General features: G+C 52.6%; 1 protein-coding gene across 1 annotated transcript in view; it reads right to left on the reverse strand.

Moving 5' to 3' along the window:
* LRSAM1 (leucine rich repeat and sterile alpha motif containing 1) overlaps positions 1–17,259 on the reverse strand; it is a 31,714-nt gene that overhangs the window by 5,894 nt on the left and 8,561 nt on the right. Inside the window, exons 9-21 of the mRNA XM_023743523.1 lie at positions 15,398–15,488; positions 13,993–14,123; positions 12,838–12,867; positions 12,381–12,503; positions 11,991–12,130; positions 11,093–11,137; positions 8,527–8,597; positions 7,275–7,374; positions 5,531–5,618; positions 5,063–5,137; positions 3,662–3,742; positions 2,588–2,683; positions 473–734 (exon numbers count right to left, since the gene is read on the reverse strand). Of these exons, the coding sequence (XP_023599291.1) occupies positions 473–734; positions 2,588–2,683; positions 3,662–3,742; positions 5,063–5,137; positions 5,531–5,618; positions 7,275–7,374; positions 8,527–8,597; positions 11,093–11,137; positions 11,991–12,130; positions 12,381–12,503; positions 12,838–12,867; positions 13,993–14,123; positions 15,398–15,488 (1,333 nt within the window). The remainder of the gene's footprint in view (positions 1–472; positions 735–2,587; positions 2,684–3,661; positions 3,743–5,062; positions 5,138–5,530; positions 5,619–7,274; positions 7,375–8,526; positions 8,598–11,092; positions 11,138–11,990; positions 12,131–12,380; positions 12,504–12,837; positions 12,868–13,992; positions 14,124–15,397; positions 15,489–17,259) is intronic.

Here is a 17,259-nt window from a genome sequence, read left to right on the forward strand (position 1 = left end):
AGAAGACATGAAGCCATTATTTACAACAGCAAACAAAGGGTGTGAATATATATAACCGAAGTGTAAAATGTATTCTTGGAACTTTCCCTACAAAAATGCATGTGGAAGCGCAGAGAGATGGATGTTCAGGAAGTTCACTGTCGCTCTATTTGTGAACTTGAAAACAGTAAGCAACTTAAGTACCATTGGGGGGACTGTTTAAATGAACGAGGGCCATCCATATGCCACATGGTATGCAGCTGTGGGGAAACAATGCAGACTCTACTAGTACGTGTCCAGGCCTGGACAGCTGCCCATCACCACTAAGAGGAAAAAGAAGCTGCCAAATAGTATATGTAGAAATACTCCATTTTTATTTAACATTAAAAAAAAAGTGCTGGGAGGGGAGAGGGAGAAGATGGAGACAGGGAGAGAGGACCACATCCGGCTTGTCCACACAGGTGCCGGCGACAGCACTGTCGCCACCTGTGTTAGCACGCACAGAGCGCCAGCAGCTGTCTGCCCTCACGGGAATGAACCCTCCCTCTCACTCTGCCCCGGGGTCCAGCCAGAAGCACGCACGGAATGAAGCTGGAAAGGTCAAGCAGCAGGGTATCCCTGAGGCTCCCGGTGCGGGCGGCGCCACCAGGCCTTACCTGCAGCTTCAAGGACAGGGGTTTCTGGTTCAATAGCCGTTGATACTGAATCAGCCAGTAATTTTCCTGCTTGGTTTCACTTTTGGCTTCTAACTCCGTCTGCCAGAACGAAGTTGATGCTGTTAGTTACAAATCGGTGAGTAAAAACAATGACAATGATGGTGACTGAACTGTGCTCCTCTGAGCGTATGGACGGCACGTGGTCTCTTACAGCGTCCCTGTCCACTATCATCACAGCACGTCAGCTACAGGCAGGAAGGGCAGGGAGCAGCACTGCCCCCGGCTGACCGCTGAGAAGGGTCTCACACATGCACCTGGTGGGGGGCCTGACCCTGGCTGCTGCACCTGGCACCTCGCTTGTGCGCCGCTAGCCTGGGAGGGACACTGTCTCATCTGCTTGTGGGAATGGCCAACCGCCAGGCAGCCACCTCCTCCTCCCAGAGCTCGGGCTGGCCTCCGGGTGCCAGGTCGGGAAGGACACAGGAGTCCAAGGACACCTTCGCTGTCTGACAAAGCTGGAGACTCGTAAACATGCTACTGGGACGGATTCCTTCCTTCCGGCATCCAACAAATATTCCCGGAGAGCCGTCTGGGCCAAGCACTGTTCTAGGGGCCGGGGACAGAGCAGCGGACAAATGGCACTGACAGCGGCTACGTGCGACTGTGCTGTGCACGAGACGCCCTTTTACTAATTCTCACAACTGCAATGGGCTCCACTGCGCAAGTGAGGAAGCTGAGCATCAGAGTGATTAGCAGCCCAAGATGGAGGCGCTGCCCAGTGTCAGGGCCAAAATCCAGAACCGGGTCTGTCCTGCTCTGGGGCCTGGGACTGAGCAGCGGAGCCGGCCCATCCAGGACACGGGGGTCTGATGTGACACAGGAGCAGGGTTTCCACACAGGGACCTGAGTGCCCTTTGGTGGTCACTCCTGGGCCTTGCCTAGCTGGCTCCCCTCTCCTGGCCTGGGCTGTGGACGTACCTCTCTTCTGGAACCCATGGCCCTGAACCTCATGTTCTGCTGAGGTGCTGCTCCCTTCCCTAGTGAGTCCCTCACCGCCCTTCGAGGGCAGGAACCCAGGGCCAAGTGTATGGCTGCTCCTGCACGATGCCCACACTACAATCTGTACACGATGCAGCGAGGCAGCGGGAGGGAAGGCACCTTCTGATGGGCACAAGCATGGCACTGGGGCTTGCGCAGGGCTCAGAAGTTTCGGAGCTGGTCTCAGTCTCCTCCGTACCCTGCACAGGGCCTGCTCTTGGCGCCCAGAGGGTGCCTGGAGCAGTACTGACACCAGGGGAGTGCCTCGGTCCTCCAGCCCCAGCCAGTGGGCTGGCCTCCGTCCTCACCACTCACATGCACTTGGAATCTGGAGGACGCGACCTGGCTGCTACCTAAATGCAGCTCTGCCACCCTAATGACGTGCCAGAGTGACACCCATGTGGGCACAGGGGACAGCTGGGTACTTCCTGTCAAAGGCTTATTAAGGCCTGCCCTGGACACAGCAAGTCCTCTCCTGGGCTCAGCTGTTCTCAAACACTTAGCTGCAGAGACGGTCAGAGAGCACTGCTCATGAAAGTAAAGAACGGGAAGCAATCTAAATGCTCAACAGGCCAAACGATGGCCTATCCAAACGCAGACATGAAAAGAATGTGGAGGAGTATTTCAGTGACACGGGAAGAACAGGTGAAAGCGAGCTGGTCACCCAGGGCTCTGCACTGTTTTACATTTAAGCACGTGCACACATAGCTATAAAGAAGCACCACAACATTTGAAAAATGTACATCAAACCGTTAGCAACAGACAACTCTCAGAAGTGAGACTCTTCCTTTGTAAACGTCCATGTTTTCCACGATGAACAAGTATGATGTGAATAACAGAAGTGTTGCTAAGAATAGCAAGTGTATGGAGGGCAAGCAAACCCGTGTTCGGTGCTACGCGGAAGCCCAACGCACCAGGATCGCCCGGAGCTCCTCCTCTCGCTGTGTCTTCTCTTTGAGCAGCTGCTGGAGCAGGGAGCTGAGGGCCCAGCGCTGCTCTGAGATCATCTCCTGCAACACAAGACCACACCCAGTGCCGCCGGAAGCTCCCAGCAGCCCTGATGCCAGAAGGCCCAGGGCACAGTGGCGGGATCCCCCGCAGAGTTCTCGGCTGTCAGCGGGGGCTCATGGAGGGCTACTCAGTTCAAGTCTGCCCACGATCTCAGGCTGAGAATTAGGGGGCAGAGCCGAGGGGCCCCTCTGCCGGGCATCCCCTCCCCACCTGCTCCTAAGCCTGCACCTCCCTGCCCCGTGGGGCTAAGGCCAGGCATGGAATCTAGTGACTGATGTCGGTGGAGTGTTAAGAAACAGCAAACAAAGGAAATGACAAGCCATGGGTATCTGACCTCCTCTCACTGACCCCACAGCACGTGGGGGAGACGCGTGGTGGGGAGGGCTGTTGAGGTGCAGAGAAGGGAAAGGCCGCCCCTCCCCCTCCCGCCCAGGTCACACAGCAGGACTGCGCTGGACAGAACCCAGGTCCAGCCTTGCAGTCCAGACGCCGCCGGCCAGTCCCTGCGGCCCCTTCTCTGTGAGCAGGACAGCAGGCCGAGTCACAGAGAAGCTGCCTGCAGGGAGCGACGCAGCGACGGCTGGGCCCTCTCCTCCGGACATCCCTGCGACACCAAGAAAGCTCCTTCCCCAGAGGATGTCAGCCCGAGTCGAACCAGCGCCCCAGAAGCATGGCTTAAAGAGACAGGGAGCTCAGCAGCAACCCCGCTCCAAAACAAAGAAAACGTGGAGATGGAGATGTCACCTGGTGAGCCTTGGCAATGAAACCCTCCTTCCTCTGACCCTCCTGCCTGGCCACAGCTGACCCGAGCCCTAGGCTTGGCCTGCGCTCCCATCAGCCTTCTGGGATTGGGGCACCCTCCAAGGTCACAGCCACGGAGGAGACCTGCCCGGCTTGCTGGAGAGGCGGTGGGGCACCAGGCGGGGATTTCAGGGGGCACAGGGGAGGGACCGGGCAGGCCAGGGAGCCCTACATACCTGTAGTGCCTCTGTGTCCAGGGATTTCCTCTTTAACTCCAGCTGTGTCAGCTGCAATAACTCAGTTTCTATTAACTTAATCTAAACAGAAGATGAAACAGGGGTTTTTTTTTATTCACATTAACCATAGTTCAAGTCTGTGCCACTGTTCTCTGATGGCCAAGTGGGGTCTGAGAATCTGTTCTGGGGATCTATGGGATGAAGGGGCCCTGAGTGCTTTGGGCAGGGGTGTGGACATGCCTGCCTGGTCAATACTGTTGACCAATTTTCTTGCTTCCTCTGCAGAGCTGTCCTAGACAGGAGCAGAGGGTCATGGAAGTGACTGAATAATAACAAGAGTAGTAGCTGATATTTATTGAGGATTCTGCATGCTAGGCCTGTGCTGGGCACTTTATATGTATCGGTTTGTCAATTCTCCTCTGGCTCTTAGGAGGTATTATTGCCTCCATTTTACAGACAAGGAAACTGAGGCTCAGAGAGGTTAAGTAACTTGCCTAATGACACAGAGCAGGTACGTGAGTGAGCCCTTTCCCTGGATGTGCCTTCTCAGGGTCTAAAGGGGAACAGCTGGCCTGGCGGGTCAAAACCACCCGCAGTGAGAATATCTAGGGGTCACTGCACACCCCAGGGTGTGACTGGGGACTTTCAGCCCTGGGGGTCAGACCCTACAGCCTGTGCCTATGACCCTATGGCCCTTGTCCCTAAGTTCCTAGGTCCCCACCAACCCCTGGTCAGAGGAATGAGCTTCATGTCCGGCTATGTGGGATTGAAATTAAAGAGGGAAATAAAAAGGTAAGCTGGTTTTGGCCAAAAAAGAAAAGAATAAAAAGAAAAAAAACACATGCAAAATGTGAAATTCAAAGTGTTGAGTACGATGCGATGAGCATTCCCACAGCCTGAAAGCTCACTTCATCTCCAGCCCAGAGAGCGCACCTCACCCTCAGGAAGCCCAGAGAGTCAGACGGCCCAGAGGCCACAGCGGTGGGGCCCGCCCAGAGCCAGCCCGAGGTCAGCCTTGGCTCTCTCCTCCAGGCCCAGCTGACGTCAGGCCCTCCCTGCTCCCTCAGGTGGGAGATCCCGTCTGTCCCAGTTCAGAGCTGATGGGACACTGGGGCTTGAGCCGGCTGCCTGCGGAGTGCTCAGCACAGAGGCTGCCCCCGCGGTCAAGGCCGCAGCTGCCCTTCCCCTCAGCCCTGGGCACCCACAGTGCTGCCTCAGGCACCTGCCAAAAGCCCCTGACCGAGGTTCTGGGAGGAAAGGGAGCTTCTGCAGGGAGGCCTCCTGCTGAGCTCCTGTGAAGGAGCCAGGATTCAACCTTAACTGCGGCCTGTCCAGCCACCTCTGCGTGTCTCTGAAGGCTGACGAGACAGGTCTAGAAGGGGGTCCACGACCCCCACTCACCTGGTTCCTGATCTGCCGATGCATCAGGTCTTTCTTCACCTGGAGAGCCTCAAATGCAGCCTTCTGCATGGCGCTCTGCAAAGAGACAGGCTGCTGAGCAGGACCTGCCTGGCTTCCCAGTGGGCGGCAGACCTCAGTCGAGCGGACGGTGCAGCGGGCTCGGAGGTGAGCCCAGGTCCTGCAGCGCTCTGTGGGCTTCTCCTCCGTGGTGCGATTGCACCACTCCCTGCCCTTTCAATCCTCATGATGGAGCCCCCACAGCACAGGGAGTGGGTGCCAGCCAGGGTAAGGGGGTGCTTGTCTGGATTTCAGTGACCAGATCACCACGCGAGGCCTCTCCCTGCCCCTCTCTTCCTGAGGGTTTGTATTAAATGCACTAAGCATGTGGGGTCTCACACGCTCTCTGGGACAGGGCTCCCAGCGTGCCCTTCGTGCACCCCCGCCCTCACGTCCTGGGCAAGGGCTTACCTCCTGCAGGATCTGGCTGATGGCTTTGTTCTGATCCATCTGCTGCCACGACAGAATCTGCTGGAACCGCTCATCCATTTCAGCCATGCTGCCACAAAGACAGCACATTCATTTACTCTCTCAACATTTTCTGAGCACCTACTATGTGCCAGGCACCTTGGAGGAGATCAAGATAAACCATTTATTCATTCAACAATGCTTAGGGAGCGCCTGCTGGGGGTCATGTTCCAGGCGGGGCAGACACAGAGTTTGTCTGAATCCCATGGCCTGGTAGGAGGTGACAGAGTCTGTGTCTGGGAGCTGGGAGACACCCACCCCTATACCGGAACACCGCCTCCCAGGTGAGCCGCTCAGGCCCTGAGAAAGCTGTCCTTCCTCCGCACTAGCATCTGCACTCCCCACCCCGGCGTTCTCGCCCTGGCAGTGGGTCTGCTCTCAGCCCCTAGAACAAGTCTAGCGATTTTGGCACAAAAATACAAACTTGCAACCTCATGTATGTCCATACTTGGGTGCATCTTGGCTTTGAGTTTGTTTGTTCATAACAATAGCTGTTATTTATTGAACCCTATATGGCATACCTTATGTTCATTAAAGGTTCCAGCGACTGTAGGGGAAGGTACTGATTTATCCCCATTTTTCTGGTATGAAAACTGGGACTCAGAAAGGAAAAGCAACTTGCCCAAGACATCACAGTTACTAGTAGAAGCACAATGCCATGCACCAGGAAAGAGGGAGAGTCCGCACCTGAGGATGCAGGGGAGGCTGGCAGCTGCGGCCCTGGGTGGGAGGAGACACACAGGGCAGCAGGGCTACTGCCTGTCCCCGTCTGGGGCTCCTGAGCATCGACTGGGCCTTTCTCACCCGGCTCTGCCAGACAACCCAACAGACACACCCACAGAGCCATGGGGGACTTGGAGGGTCAGACCAGAGTGGCTTCAGCATCGAAGGCAACCCATCTCCGTCCCCCCAGTGCACCCTGCCCCCGACCTGTGTGGATCCTTGGTGATGATGAGTGCACCCCCGTCAGGAGCACCCCGCCCCCCCACTCTGTCTGGGTTTGAATCCTGGCTCTGTCAGCTGCTAGTTGTGTTTCCTTGGGTGTGTCACATGGCTTCCCTGAGCCTGAGCTGATTGTAAAGTGGGGCTAGTCACAGTAGAGTCCCTTGGAGATCCAATAAGCTAGTGCATGTCACGTGGCCGAGAGCCCGGCACACAGGAGGGCGTGAGAAGTGGTGGTGATTACAGGCACCTCAGAGATCGTGTAGGTTTGGTTGCAGACCACCACAATAAAGGAAATACTGCAATGAAATGAGTCACAAGAACTTGGGGTTTCCCAGTGCATATGTATGAGTTACGTTTACATAACTGTAATCTATTAAGTGTGCAATAGCATTATGTCTCAAAAAACAATGCATATACTTGAATTAAAAAATTCTTTATTGCTAAACAGTGCTAACCATCTGAGCCTTTAGGAAAAATGGTGCCAACAGACTTGCTGGAGGCATGGTTGCCACAAGCCTTTAATTTGTAAAAAACACAGTATCTGTGAAGTGCAATGACATGAGGTATTGTCACTTTCTCACAGCCCAACACAGAACCATGAGGTCCAGCTAGAAAAGTCATGGAGACCAGTCACCACCTGCCTGAGAGCATGGCCGAGGCTGGGGTGGCCAGGCAGGGGACTCCCTGGGCCCAAAGCCGGCTCCCCCAACTCCCTTGCTCTGGACGCCTCTCCTTACATTACCTGGAACAGGCCTGCTGGACCAGGTTCTGCCTCTGAGACTCGTAGGTCATCTGGAGGAAGCGGTTCTTACAGCTCTCGGTCAGCATCTGCTGCATGGCGGCTGAGAGACAGGGGACAGGCTGAGGAAGGGGCGGGCTCGGGGGTTCACCTAGTCACCCACCTGATGGTCACCCTTCAGAGAAATCTTATTTTAAACCATAAAACTAACTTAAGTTTGTAAAACACTGAACAACACACACAGAATCTCCTATCATCTGTCACCCAGAGATATTATCACTTTTGATACGTATTCTTCCAGTGAAATGTAAATACATATTTGTGGATTTTTAAAAATGAAAATTAAAACACTGAAAGCAGAGACTTGAATAGATATGTGTGCGGCCACATTCATAGCAGCATTATTCACAATAGCCAACAGGTAGAAACAACCCCAAAGCCCACTGGCGGATGAACAGATTAACAAAATGTGGTGAATCCAAACAATGGAATATTATCCAGCCTTAAAAAGGAAGGAAACTCAGAGGGAAGCTGTGACATGAATGAACCTTGAGGACATGCTAAGTGAAAGAAGCCAGTCAACAGAAAGAAAAATACCATGATCCCACGTATATGAGGCACCTAGAGCAGTGGTCGGCAAACTGCGGCTCGCAAGCCACATGCAGCTCTTTGGCCCCTTGAGTGTGGCTCTTCCACAAAATACCACGTGTGGGCGCACACGTACAGTGCGATTGAAACTTCATGGCCCATGCGCAGAAGTCGGTATTTTGTGGAAGAGCCACACTCAAGGGGCCAAAGAGCCACATGTGGCTTGTGAGCAGCAGTTTGCCGACCACTGACCTAGAGTAATCAGACTCAGAGAGAAAAAAGCAGGATGGTGAGTGCCGGGGGCTAGGAGAGGGGAAATGATGAGTTGTTACTGAATGGGCACAGTGCTTCAGTTTTGCAAGATGAAGTTTCTGGAGATGGAGATGGTAATGGCAGCACACGAATGTACTTAATACTACAGAACTATACAATTAAACGTGGTTAAAATGGTAAATTTTACGTTGTATATATTTTACCACAATAAAAAATTAAAATGCCATCACACTAAATATACCACTTCTTCCTTCTCATGAATACTTCCCCTCCCAAGGGGTCAGCACTCAGTACCCTGCCCAGGTGACCAATAGACAGGGCTGTCTACCCCTGTCCCCCCAGACAGCCAGGCTCTGTTCCCAGGACCCCTCCCACTCCCCACCCTGAGACTCACAGGCAATCTCACGTCTTCGCAGGTTCTCTGTCTCCTCCTGGGTTATGGACATCAGCTGTTCCATTCTTATTCTAGAAAAACAATCCATCCATTTATCAGCAGACATCACATTTCCAAGAGGAAATCCCATCAGAAGAACAGCACCTCTTTCAGGAAGTCCTCCTTGATGCGCCAACTGCATCACGCCCCTCTCCCCTGGGACCCTGTTTACCTTCAGCTTCGTAGTTAGCATTTGTTATACAGAAAGGTGAACATTCCCAGGTGAACAATCCCTTAGAAAAATAGGCAAAGGACACAAACAGCCTTTCACTGATGCTTGAATACAAGTGACCAATACACACATGGGAAGATGCTTCACATCACTGGGAACTACAGAAAGTAAAATCTTTTCAACTAGCAGACTGGTTGGGATTAGGAAAACTGATAACCATAGGTGATGGCAATGAAGGTGGCGAAATGGGCACTTTCATAGACGGGCGAGAAGAGTATAAACTGGCAAAATGTTTTCTGGAAGGCAATTTGGCAATACCGATCCAATGTCCTTTGAATATTTCCTTCAAAAATATTCACATAAATGCATATAGGTATACTTAGGAGATATTCACTGTAACAGTATTTGTAATTATGAAAAATTGGAAACAAATTCTCATGAACAGAGGGCTAATTAAATAAATTATGTTATAACCATATAGTGGAATACCCTATAGTTACTACAATAAGGTTGTTGGCATGGAAATACATCCATGAGACAATAGATGAAAATTAAAGTGTCGAATGCAAGCTGTAATAAAAAAATAAAATAAAAAGTAAATGAAAATATGAGGTAATTACATGCATGTACGTGCATGCTGCAAGTGTGTGCATCCCCCCCGCCCCCCCCCCCCACACACACACACTAAACAGGTCAGAGTGGCCTAGAGGGATAATCCGTATGTTTCTGCAAGTCCTACTTCACTGAAGAAGCGTGTATCCTCTGAGCCCTCTGCCCTGCCCAGGACTGCGGGCTGCTCAGGGAAGCTGCACTGTGCACTGCTGAACCCCGGGCCCCGTGGTGAGAGTGTGTGCCAAGTAAATGATGCCACCCCCACAGCTCAGCTTGGCCTTGACCACCCCTGGCTCCCGCAAGTGCCACAGCTTCAGTGGGTGGGGTGACGGGGCTGCCGTGCCACCTGGTGGGAGCTCCCTACGGGAGGTCTTCCCCAGGGTGGGCGCAAGGACAGCAGCAAAGTCCACGCTCCTATTTGGGATCTCAGAGGACCAGGAGGGATCCCATTACTACCTGGAGAAGGGGAGGAGGTGGCCCCTCCCAGCTGTCACCTTTCCTCATTACTATAGGGGTGTACCTCAATGCAGTAAGTTTGGAACATACTGGAAACACAAAGAAAAAGAAAACATCACCGCCTCTAATTCCCACCTCCTAAAAATGTTCAGTGTAAACCACTGGGGGTGGGTTTTTCGCTTTCTGAGCACAGAAACACACAGAGTGCCTTCAAGAAATGATAGAAAAAAAGGATAAAAAATATGAACAATAAAATGGCAATAAATACAGATCAACAATTGAATCTAAAAAACAAAATAAACAAGCAGAACAGAAATGGACTCTAGATACAACGAGCATTTTGACGACTGCCAGATAGGTGCGAGGTTGGAAGGATGGGTGGAAAGGGGAAGGGGTAAGAAGTGCAAATTGGTTGTTACAGAACAGTCATGGGGATGAAAATATAGCACAGGCGATACAGTCAATAACATTGTAATAACTGCGATGGTGTCAGATGGGTGTGAGATTTATCCAGATGATCACTTAGTAAGTTACATAGTGTCTAATCATTGGGGTGTACACCTGAAACTAATATAAAAATGTATGTCAGCCACGCCGGGGTGGCTCAATAGTTGAGTGTTGATCTATGAACTAGGAAGTCATGGTTCGATTCCTGGTCAGGGCACATACCTGGGTTGCAGGCTTGATCCCCAGTAGGGGGTGTGCAGGAGGCAGCCAATCAATGATTCTCTCTCATCATTGATGTTTCTATCTCTCTCTCTCTCTCCCTTCCTCTCTGAAATTAATAAAAATCTATTTCAAAAAATGTGTCAACTGTAATTGAAAAATTAAAAATTATTTTAAAAATTATAGACTGTAGACCCTACTTTTCCACTTAGCAATATACTGTATTTCTTTTAATAAGGAATATTCTTCTACATGATATTTCTGAATAGCTACAGATTCGTCTTTTGTACATAATTCATGTAACCAAATTCTTTTTTCCCCTCAGAAATGTAGATTTTGGTAATTTTTTAATACTAGGAATATAGTTGGACATAATATATACATTCTTACTCACATCTAAATTTTTGTCAGGAATGTGTTTTAACAAACTTGCAGATAGTGATTCTTTTTCATGATGTTCCCTAATGAGCTGAATCTCCTTATAGCTTTAGGAAAACTTCCTGGCATAATCCTTGAGAATCATAAGACATTCTCACTCCAAAGCTAAAGCCACCCCCCCCTTCCCCGCCCCCCACCCCAGAAGGAAGGCCCTGCCGAGAAAGGTCAGAGCGGAACACGTACCTTTCATTTTCCAGTGACTTCAAAATCTCGGAACTTTTCTTCTGCCTGTAGAGAAACCCACGAAAGGTCCCTGAAGCCGTCGCCAGCGGGCCTGTTTCCACATAACCACCCCCTCACCTCACCGGGGGTGCTGAGGGGGCTTAGAGACTGGGGGCAGGGGGGCTCTCAGCCCCACCACCGAGGGAGGGCTGAGGTCTCGGGCCAGATAACCACTCCAAGCCCCAGCTCCCCATCTGTGTCACGGGAACAATATTAAAAAACAAAACAAAACACTTCGTGGAGTATTTGGAAAGAGTGAGTGAGAACATGTGCATAAAGTGTGTCACTTAAGAAGCACTGGGCGGATGGTGGCTTTCCCGGACACCCCGGTGGGGAGAGCACGTGGAGCAGCCCAGGGCGGCTGACCCAGGACGGCAGAGGAGCCCGTGAAAAGCAAAAGGAAGCCTGGAAGCGACAGGAGATGTGGCGAAACCTGTTTCTGGACTCTTTCCACAGGGACCCTCACCAGACCTGCTCAGGCTCCCTGAGGTCTCTGTCCGCCCCGCTTCCTCCAAGTCCAGTCAAGACCTGCGCTCAGCGGCTCCTACTTGGGCCGGATGGGTTACAGCAGCTCCCCCAAGGGGGTGAATGTTGACCTCAGCACTAGAGGTTACTTGGAGCCCAAAATATTGGAGATGTGATCTCCACTATCTTGTTAAAGCCTCATTTACGGATGGGAAACTGGGGGACGCAGGTCAGACCAGCCTCTAAGTTGGTGCAAAATGCAGCACCAAGACCGGATGCCAATGATGGAAGCCTGGGGAGGGGTAGAGCCTGGAAGGAGAAGTGGACCCCATCTTTGTCTCCTCCAAGGGCATCATGTGGGAGGTCTGGGGGTCTGGGAGGATGGGAGCCCGACCTCTGATTGTTCTGCAGAAGCTTCTGGATCCGGTTGGAGATGTTCTGCTCCGTCTGCTTCAGCTGCTCCTGCAGCCGCTGACGCTCTGCATCGAGGTAGCGCCGGTGCTCGCTGAGGCCCTGGTCCAGCCGGGACTGCTCCTGCGGCCGGGCAGGCAGAGGTCCTGAGCCGCCGGGACCCCTTCAGATGCCTTAGTGCAGTGAGGGGCCCCAGAGCGGGGTTAGGGGAATGGCCACATCCTGCCAGCCCTTTCGTGCGACCTTGGACCAGGGTCCTCCCCTCGCTAGGCCTTGCACACAAGGAGGCTGGACCAGGCGGTGTAAAGCCCCCCAGGCCCTGGAGTATGGAAGGGGGCGAAGACAGAACCCATCCCACTTGCCGTTCACGAACCTCCCTGACGGACTGGAGGATCTCGTCCTTCTGACTGTGGCTCTGCTGAAGGAGCTGGGCGTGCTCGCGCTGCCCGAGTTCCAGGCGCCGCTCAAACTCCAGTTTCTCCAGCATCTTCTGTTCCTGCAAGAATGAGATGCTGGTGACTGTTGGCCCAGGCTCTGTGGGCATTAGGACATGGGAGCGGGGTGAACCCACCCCGAAACTCCGAATAACCCCTGAGGACCCCCCTTGACTAGAACAGGCTGTTCGCTGGCAGGGGCCAGTGGTTTGGAGCTTGAGCTCCAACTCTCTGAGCCTCAGTCTTCTCATCTGTCAAGTGGGGATACTCTACCACCTACCAAGGCTCTGAGGAAAGCAATGCTTTACCCTCTAATTTAGAGGCAGGTAGGACTTGTTTCTTCAAGTCTTTTATAATTATTGAGATCTTTAATGAGAAGGAAAGTGACTTTCTTACCCTCCTCTTCTCATAGTCTGAGAACCTATTCTGGGGGGAAAAAATACAGTGGTCAGAGCAGGTGGGCAGCCTGGCCCCATTCAGATTCCCAGGCCCACCCCAGAGTACGCATCAGAAGGGTGGGGTGGGTGGGGATGAGGGGTGGGTGGTGCTAGTGGACACCAGGGTTGAGAACCAGGGGCGTAGCACATCGTAGGAATGTCTTCAAGAAGTTGTGGGGATGCAGCTCTGAGAAGGCCTGGTGCTCAGAAAAGAAGACCAAGAGTGGGAACCTGAGCCCAGATGTCTGCACACACAGCGGCAGCACCCCGCTCTCGCCCACCGCACTCCCCCCGGCACACAAGGTGCCGCGTGCACTCCTGCAGGGGTGTCCAAAGAGTGAAAGGCCTGGAGACAACTCAAATGTCCATCAGCAGAGGGTTCCTTCAGTGAATTTCGGTGCAGCAATCTCGGCTGCGATATTCGCTGTATTTCGGAGGTCTGGAACCGAACCCAGTCTCTCCAAGGGGTGCCTGTATTTGTATGTGTGCCTGTGACAGGGACCTGGGAGAGCCGCCTGCTGCTGGTGCTGACACGTGTGCCCGTCTGACTCCTTCACACAACTGAGAGCATGCAGGTGTCCTGTACGGTGAGTGGCACTGAGGCAAGAAGGATTTGCTGAGCGAGACAATCAGCACGACAGACATGGTCGCCACTCTCACGAAGCTCCACCAGCAGGGCAGACAGACATGAAACAAATTCTCTCCCATGCAGTCCCTCATTTAGCTTAGAGCTGCGGGAAGTGCTCCCAAGGAACGGATGGGTGGGCCCTCTGAGAACACGGACAGGAGGCTGACCTGGGCTGGTGTGTGGGGAGGCTTCTCCCAGGCGGTGATGTGTAAACAGAGAACTGAAGGATCAGACTGAGGGAGCAGGGGAAGGTGAGTGGGGAGAGTTCCAGACAGAGGGACCGGCAGGGGGTGCACGGTGCGGCTGAGCTGGTGAGCTGGTGAGGACAGGGGCCGTGCTTGGCCTCGTGAAAGCAATCTAACCAAGCACGCCGGTCTGATGGAGGCAAATTTTAGTTTGATGGAGGAGTCTATGGGCCGCAGCTCTGAGCATCCCCCCAATACCCAGGGCCCTCTCTCCAGGTGCCAGCGGGCAGGCGTACCTTACCTGCCACTCTACCTCCTCCCTGGAGAATCTGTCCGCGGGCCCGTCAGGGCTGTCCTGGGAGTTCTGGGCTCCATCTTGCTCCAGGACTGGCAGCAGGTACTGAGAAGGGGGGTAGTAGTCCAGCCCTGACTCTGCAAGAGATGACACAGCTGACCCGGAGGGAGGAGGCAGCCCAGGTACCTTGAGCGGCCAGTGCCCGCCGCCCTTGCCTCCCTCCTTCCTCCTCGGCATCCCGTCCCATCCCCACCTCAGGCCACTGCTCCCCTGCCCTTGACTGGGCCCTCATGGTGCCCACCAGTCCTCACGCCTGGCCCAGAATGTGGCCAGTGCTCAGTAACCTTCAGCTGGTGCATAAACAGGGCCACCCCCTGCCTCTTTACATCAAGTAGAAATAAGATGAAGAGGAAGCCTGAGATTAAGAATTGAAGGCTGAGTTCAAGACCCAGCTGTGCCCATGATTTCCTGTGTATGAGCCCTTGGGCAAGACGCTTGCCTACTTTGGCCCTGCAGTTTTCTACTGCATAATTTATCTGTTTTTATTTGGTTGTTTGCTCCATTTTTGCTTATTTGTAGGTGTTTATTAGCTATATACTATAGCTAATAACCTTGGGTCTATATGCTGCCACTATTTTCTTCTGGGTGGCAACTTTTCTTTTTAGCTTTGATGATGGTACCCTATCCTTTTGAGATAAAGACGTTTTAGATTTTAGTGTAGTCAAAGTTACCCTCCCCCCAAGGATATAAATAGGCAGTTCACAAGAAACACTAAAACTGGGTGGTGCAGATACTCCTCACAGGAATGTAACCTCGGGTAACCTGTGCAGAGGGCAATGTGGAGTTCCGGTCCCCACCCTGTGCCAACCCCACTGGTGCCTGCCCTAGAGGAGCCTCATCCAGTGCCAGAGAGGTGTGGGTTAGTGTTTCTGGGAGCAGAATCCTGGAAATAACTTCCGAGTTCACAACAAGGGCTCCACCATGTGAAATGCTCTACAGCAATTTAAAATGAGGCAGAGCCTGGCCGGAGTGGCTCAGTGGTTGAGTGTCGACCAAGAACCAGGAGGTCATGGTTCCATTTCCGGTCAGGGCGTATGCCCGGGTAGTGGGCTCAATCCCAGCCTTCCCTCCCCCTTTCAACACGCACCTCTGTCTGCCAGGAACACCCTTCTCTCTGGTCTAAGTCCTAATCATCCCTCAGGTTTCACCGAGGCCCCTAAACCTGACACCCGCCCATGGTACTCTCATGACCACAATATGTGATTATACTTTCTTGTGTGATGTTTGGCCCGTCTCTCCTGCCAGACGGTGGCCTCCTTGGTCTCTGCCGCCCCCCTAACCTGTGCTGGCCCAGGGCAGCTGCCGGGGCCACGGGTGCTCACCGAGTGGAGGAGGAGGCTGCCGGCCTTACCTTTGCAGAGGAACTGCTGGATGGCCTCGGTGCCTGCGCCACACACCTCCGGCGGCGGGAAGACCATGGACGAGGCGTCCAGGCTTAGAGTCTGCAGACACAAGGGAACCCTCTTTATATGTCGTTCACGTCACTGCTCCACACAATGGAAAGCCACTGGGTGCAGTTATGAATACGTGCTCACTCTCTGCTCTGCCTGGCAGGGAAAGCTTGCCTGCCTCGCTCCATCTGTGGTCCCAGCTCCTAGAACAGTGACTGGCATGCAGTAAGCACTCAATTCATGTTTTTGGATAAATACATGAATGAGCAAAAAAAAGGAAAGTTATAGGACAGCATAGAGAATAGATTCCATTTTTGTAAAAAAATAAATAAATACTCCTATAGTCTCAGATTAGTATATTTATAATAGAAAGGGCACATGCTCAGGTGGCAGGCTTGATCCCCACTAGGGGGCGTGCAGGAGGCAGCCAATCAATGATTCTCTCTCATCATTGATGTTTCTATCTCTCCCTCTCCCTGCCTCTCAGAAATCAACTAAAAATATATATTTTAGAAAAAAAATTTTTTTAAATTGTGCCCCAACTGGGGATCAAACCTACAACCTTGGCATATTAAGACAATGCTCTAACCAACTGAACTACTCAGCCAGGGCTAACTGATTAAAATTAAAGAGAATTTCAAGCTCAGTTCCTCAAGCCACATTTTCAGTGCTCTACAGCCACAGGTGGCCAGCAGCTACTGTGTTGGACAGCACAGACTATGGGACATTTCCATTATCGGCAGGAGGAGCAGCGATTGCACAGCACGGAGTCACACAGCCTGGTTTTAGACTCCAGCTCGCCGGGGGCCAGCTGTGCGTCCTGGAACAGGCCACTTGACCTCCCTGGAGCCGCAGGTCCCTCAGACTTAATAGGCACAATATCACCCCCCTGGCAGGCTGCCAGATGGGTAATAGGAGGTAACACGTGAAAAAGACTTTGGCCTCAACTCAGAATGGTTGCTGTTGTTGTCTCATCCTGAAAACAGGTTTGTCCAAGGTGCCACCAAGAAGCCCAAAAGATTTTTGTGTAAAGAATCGCTATAAAACAAGTCATAGAGCTCTTACTGGCTTAGAATGGCTTTAGAATTAGGAACACTGCTCTGAGCTGTGCTGATAAGGTAGCAACTGAGCACAGGTAGCCATTTAAATATACTGTAGATGAATCAAATTCAATAAAACGAAGCATGTGGTTCCTTGGTCATACTGGCCACACGTGGCTAGTGGCTACCAGTTTGGACTGAACGTTTCCATCATCGCTGGAAGCACAGGGAATACATGCCCACGTGCTGGCCATTTCTCCAGCGTGTGCAGGGCGAGCGGCCTGCCTTCCTGTCCTTCCTTAGGCTGTCCACCATGGCAGCGGGGACCAGACCCTGGGGTCAGGCACCTCCCTTTGCTGTCTCCTTGCTCCTGACCCAGATGCCACTGGTCAGCAGTCTGGCTTGCGAGTCAGTTCACTGACGGACGGTCAGAGGGGTCTGGGGTGCCTGTCAGGTTGTGAATGGAGAAGTGCCGGCACCAGGGGCGGAGACCAGGCTATTTATCACTAGTTGTGTGGCCCTTGGGCAAGCTCCTTAAATGGCCCAGGCCTCAGTCTCTTCATCTGCAAAGGGACACAACAGGGTTCCTGTGAGGATTCAGAGAGCGAATCCAGGCCAAGTGCTGAGCCTTAGTAAGTACCTGGGATGCTCCTGCCCTTGTCTACATCCTTAGAGCCTCTTTCTCTTTCACGGTCTGGCTCGAATACCACCTCTTTCATAGTGTTAACCCCACTAGGATTTGATGTTATCTCCTAACTGCAGAAATATGTTCCTATGCCACC

This window comes from Myotis lucifugus, unplaced genomic scaffold (assembly GCF_000147115.1).
Source record: "Myotis lucifugus unplaced genomic scaffold, Myoluc2.0 scaffold_397, whole genome shotgun sequence".
NCBI lineage: Eukaryota > Metazoa > Chordata > Mammalia > Chiroptera > Vespertilionidae > Myotis > Myotis lucifugus.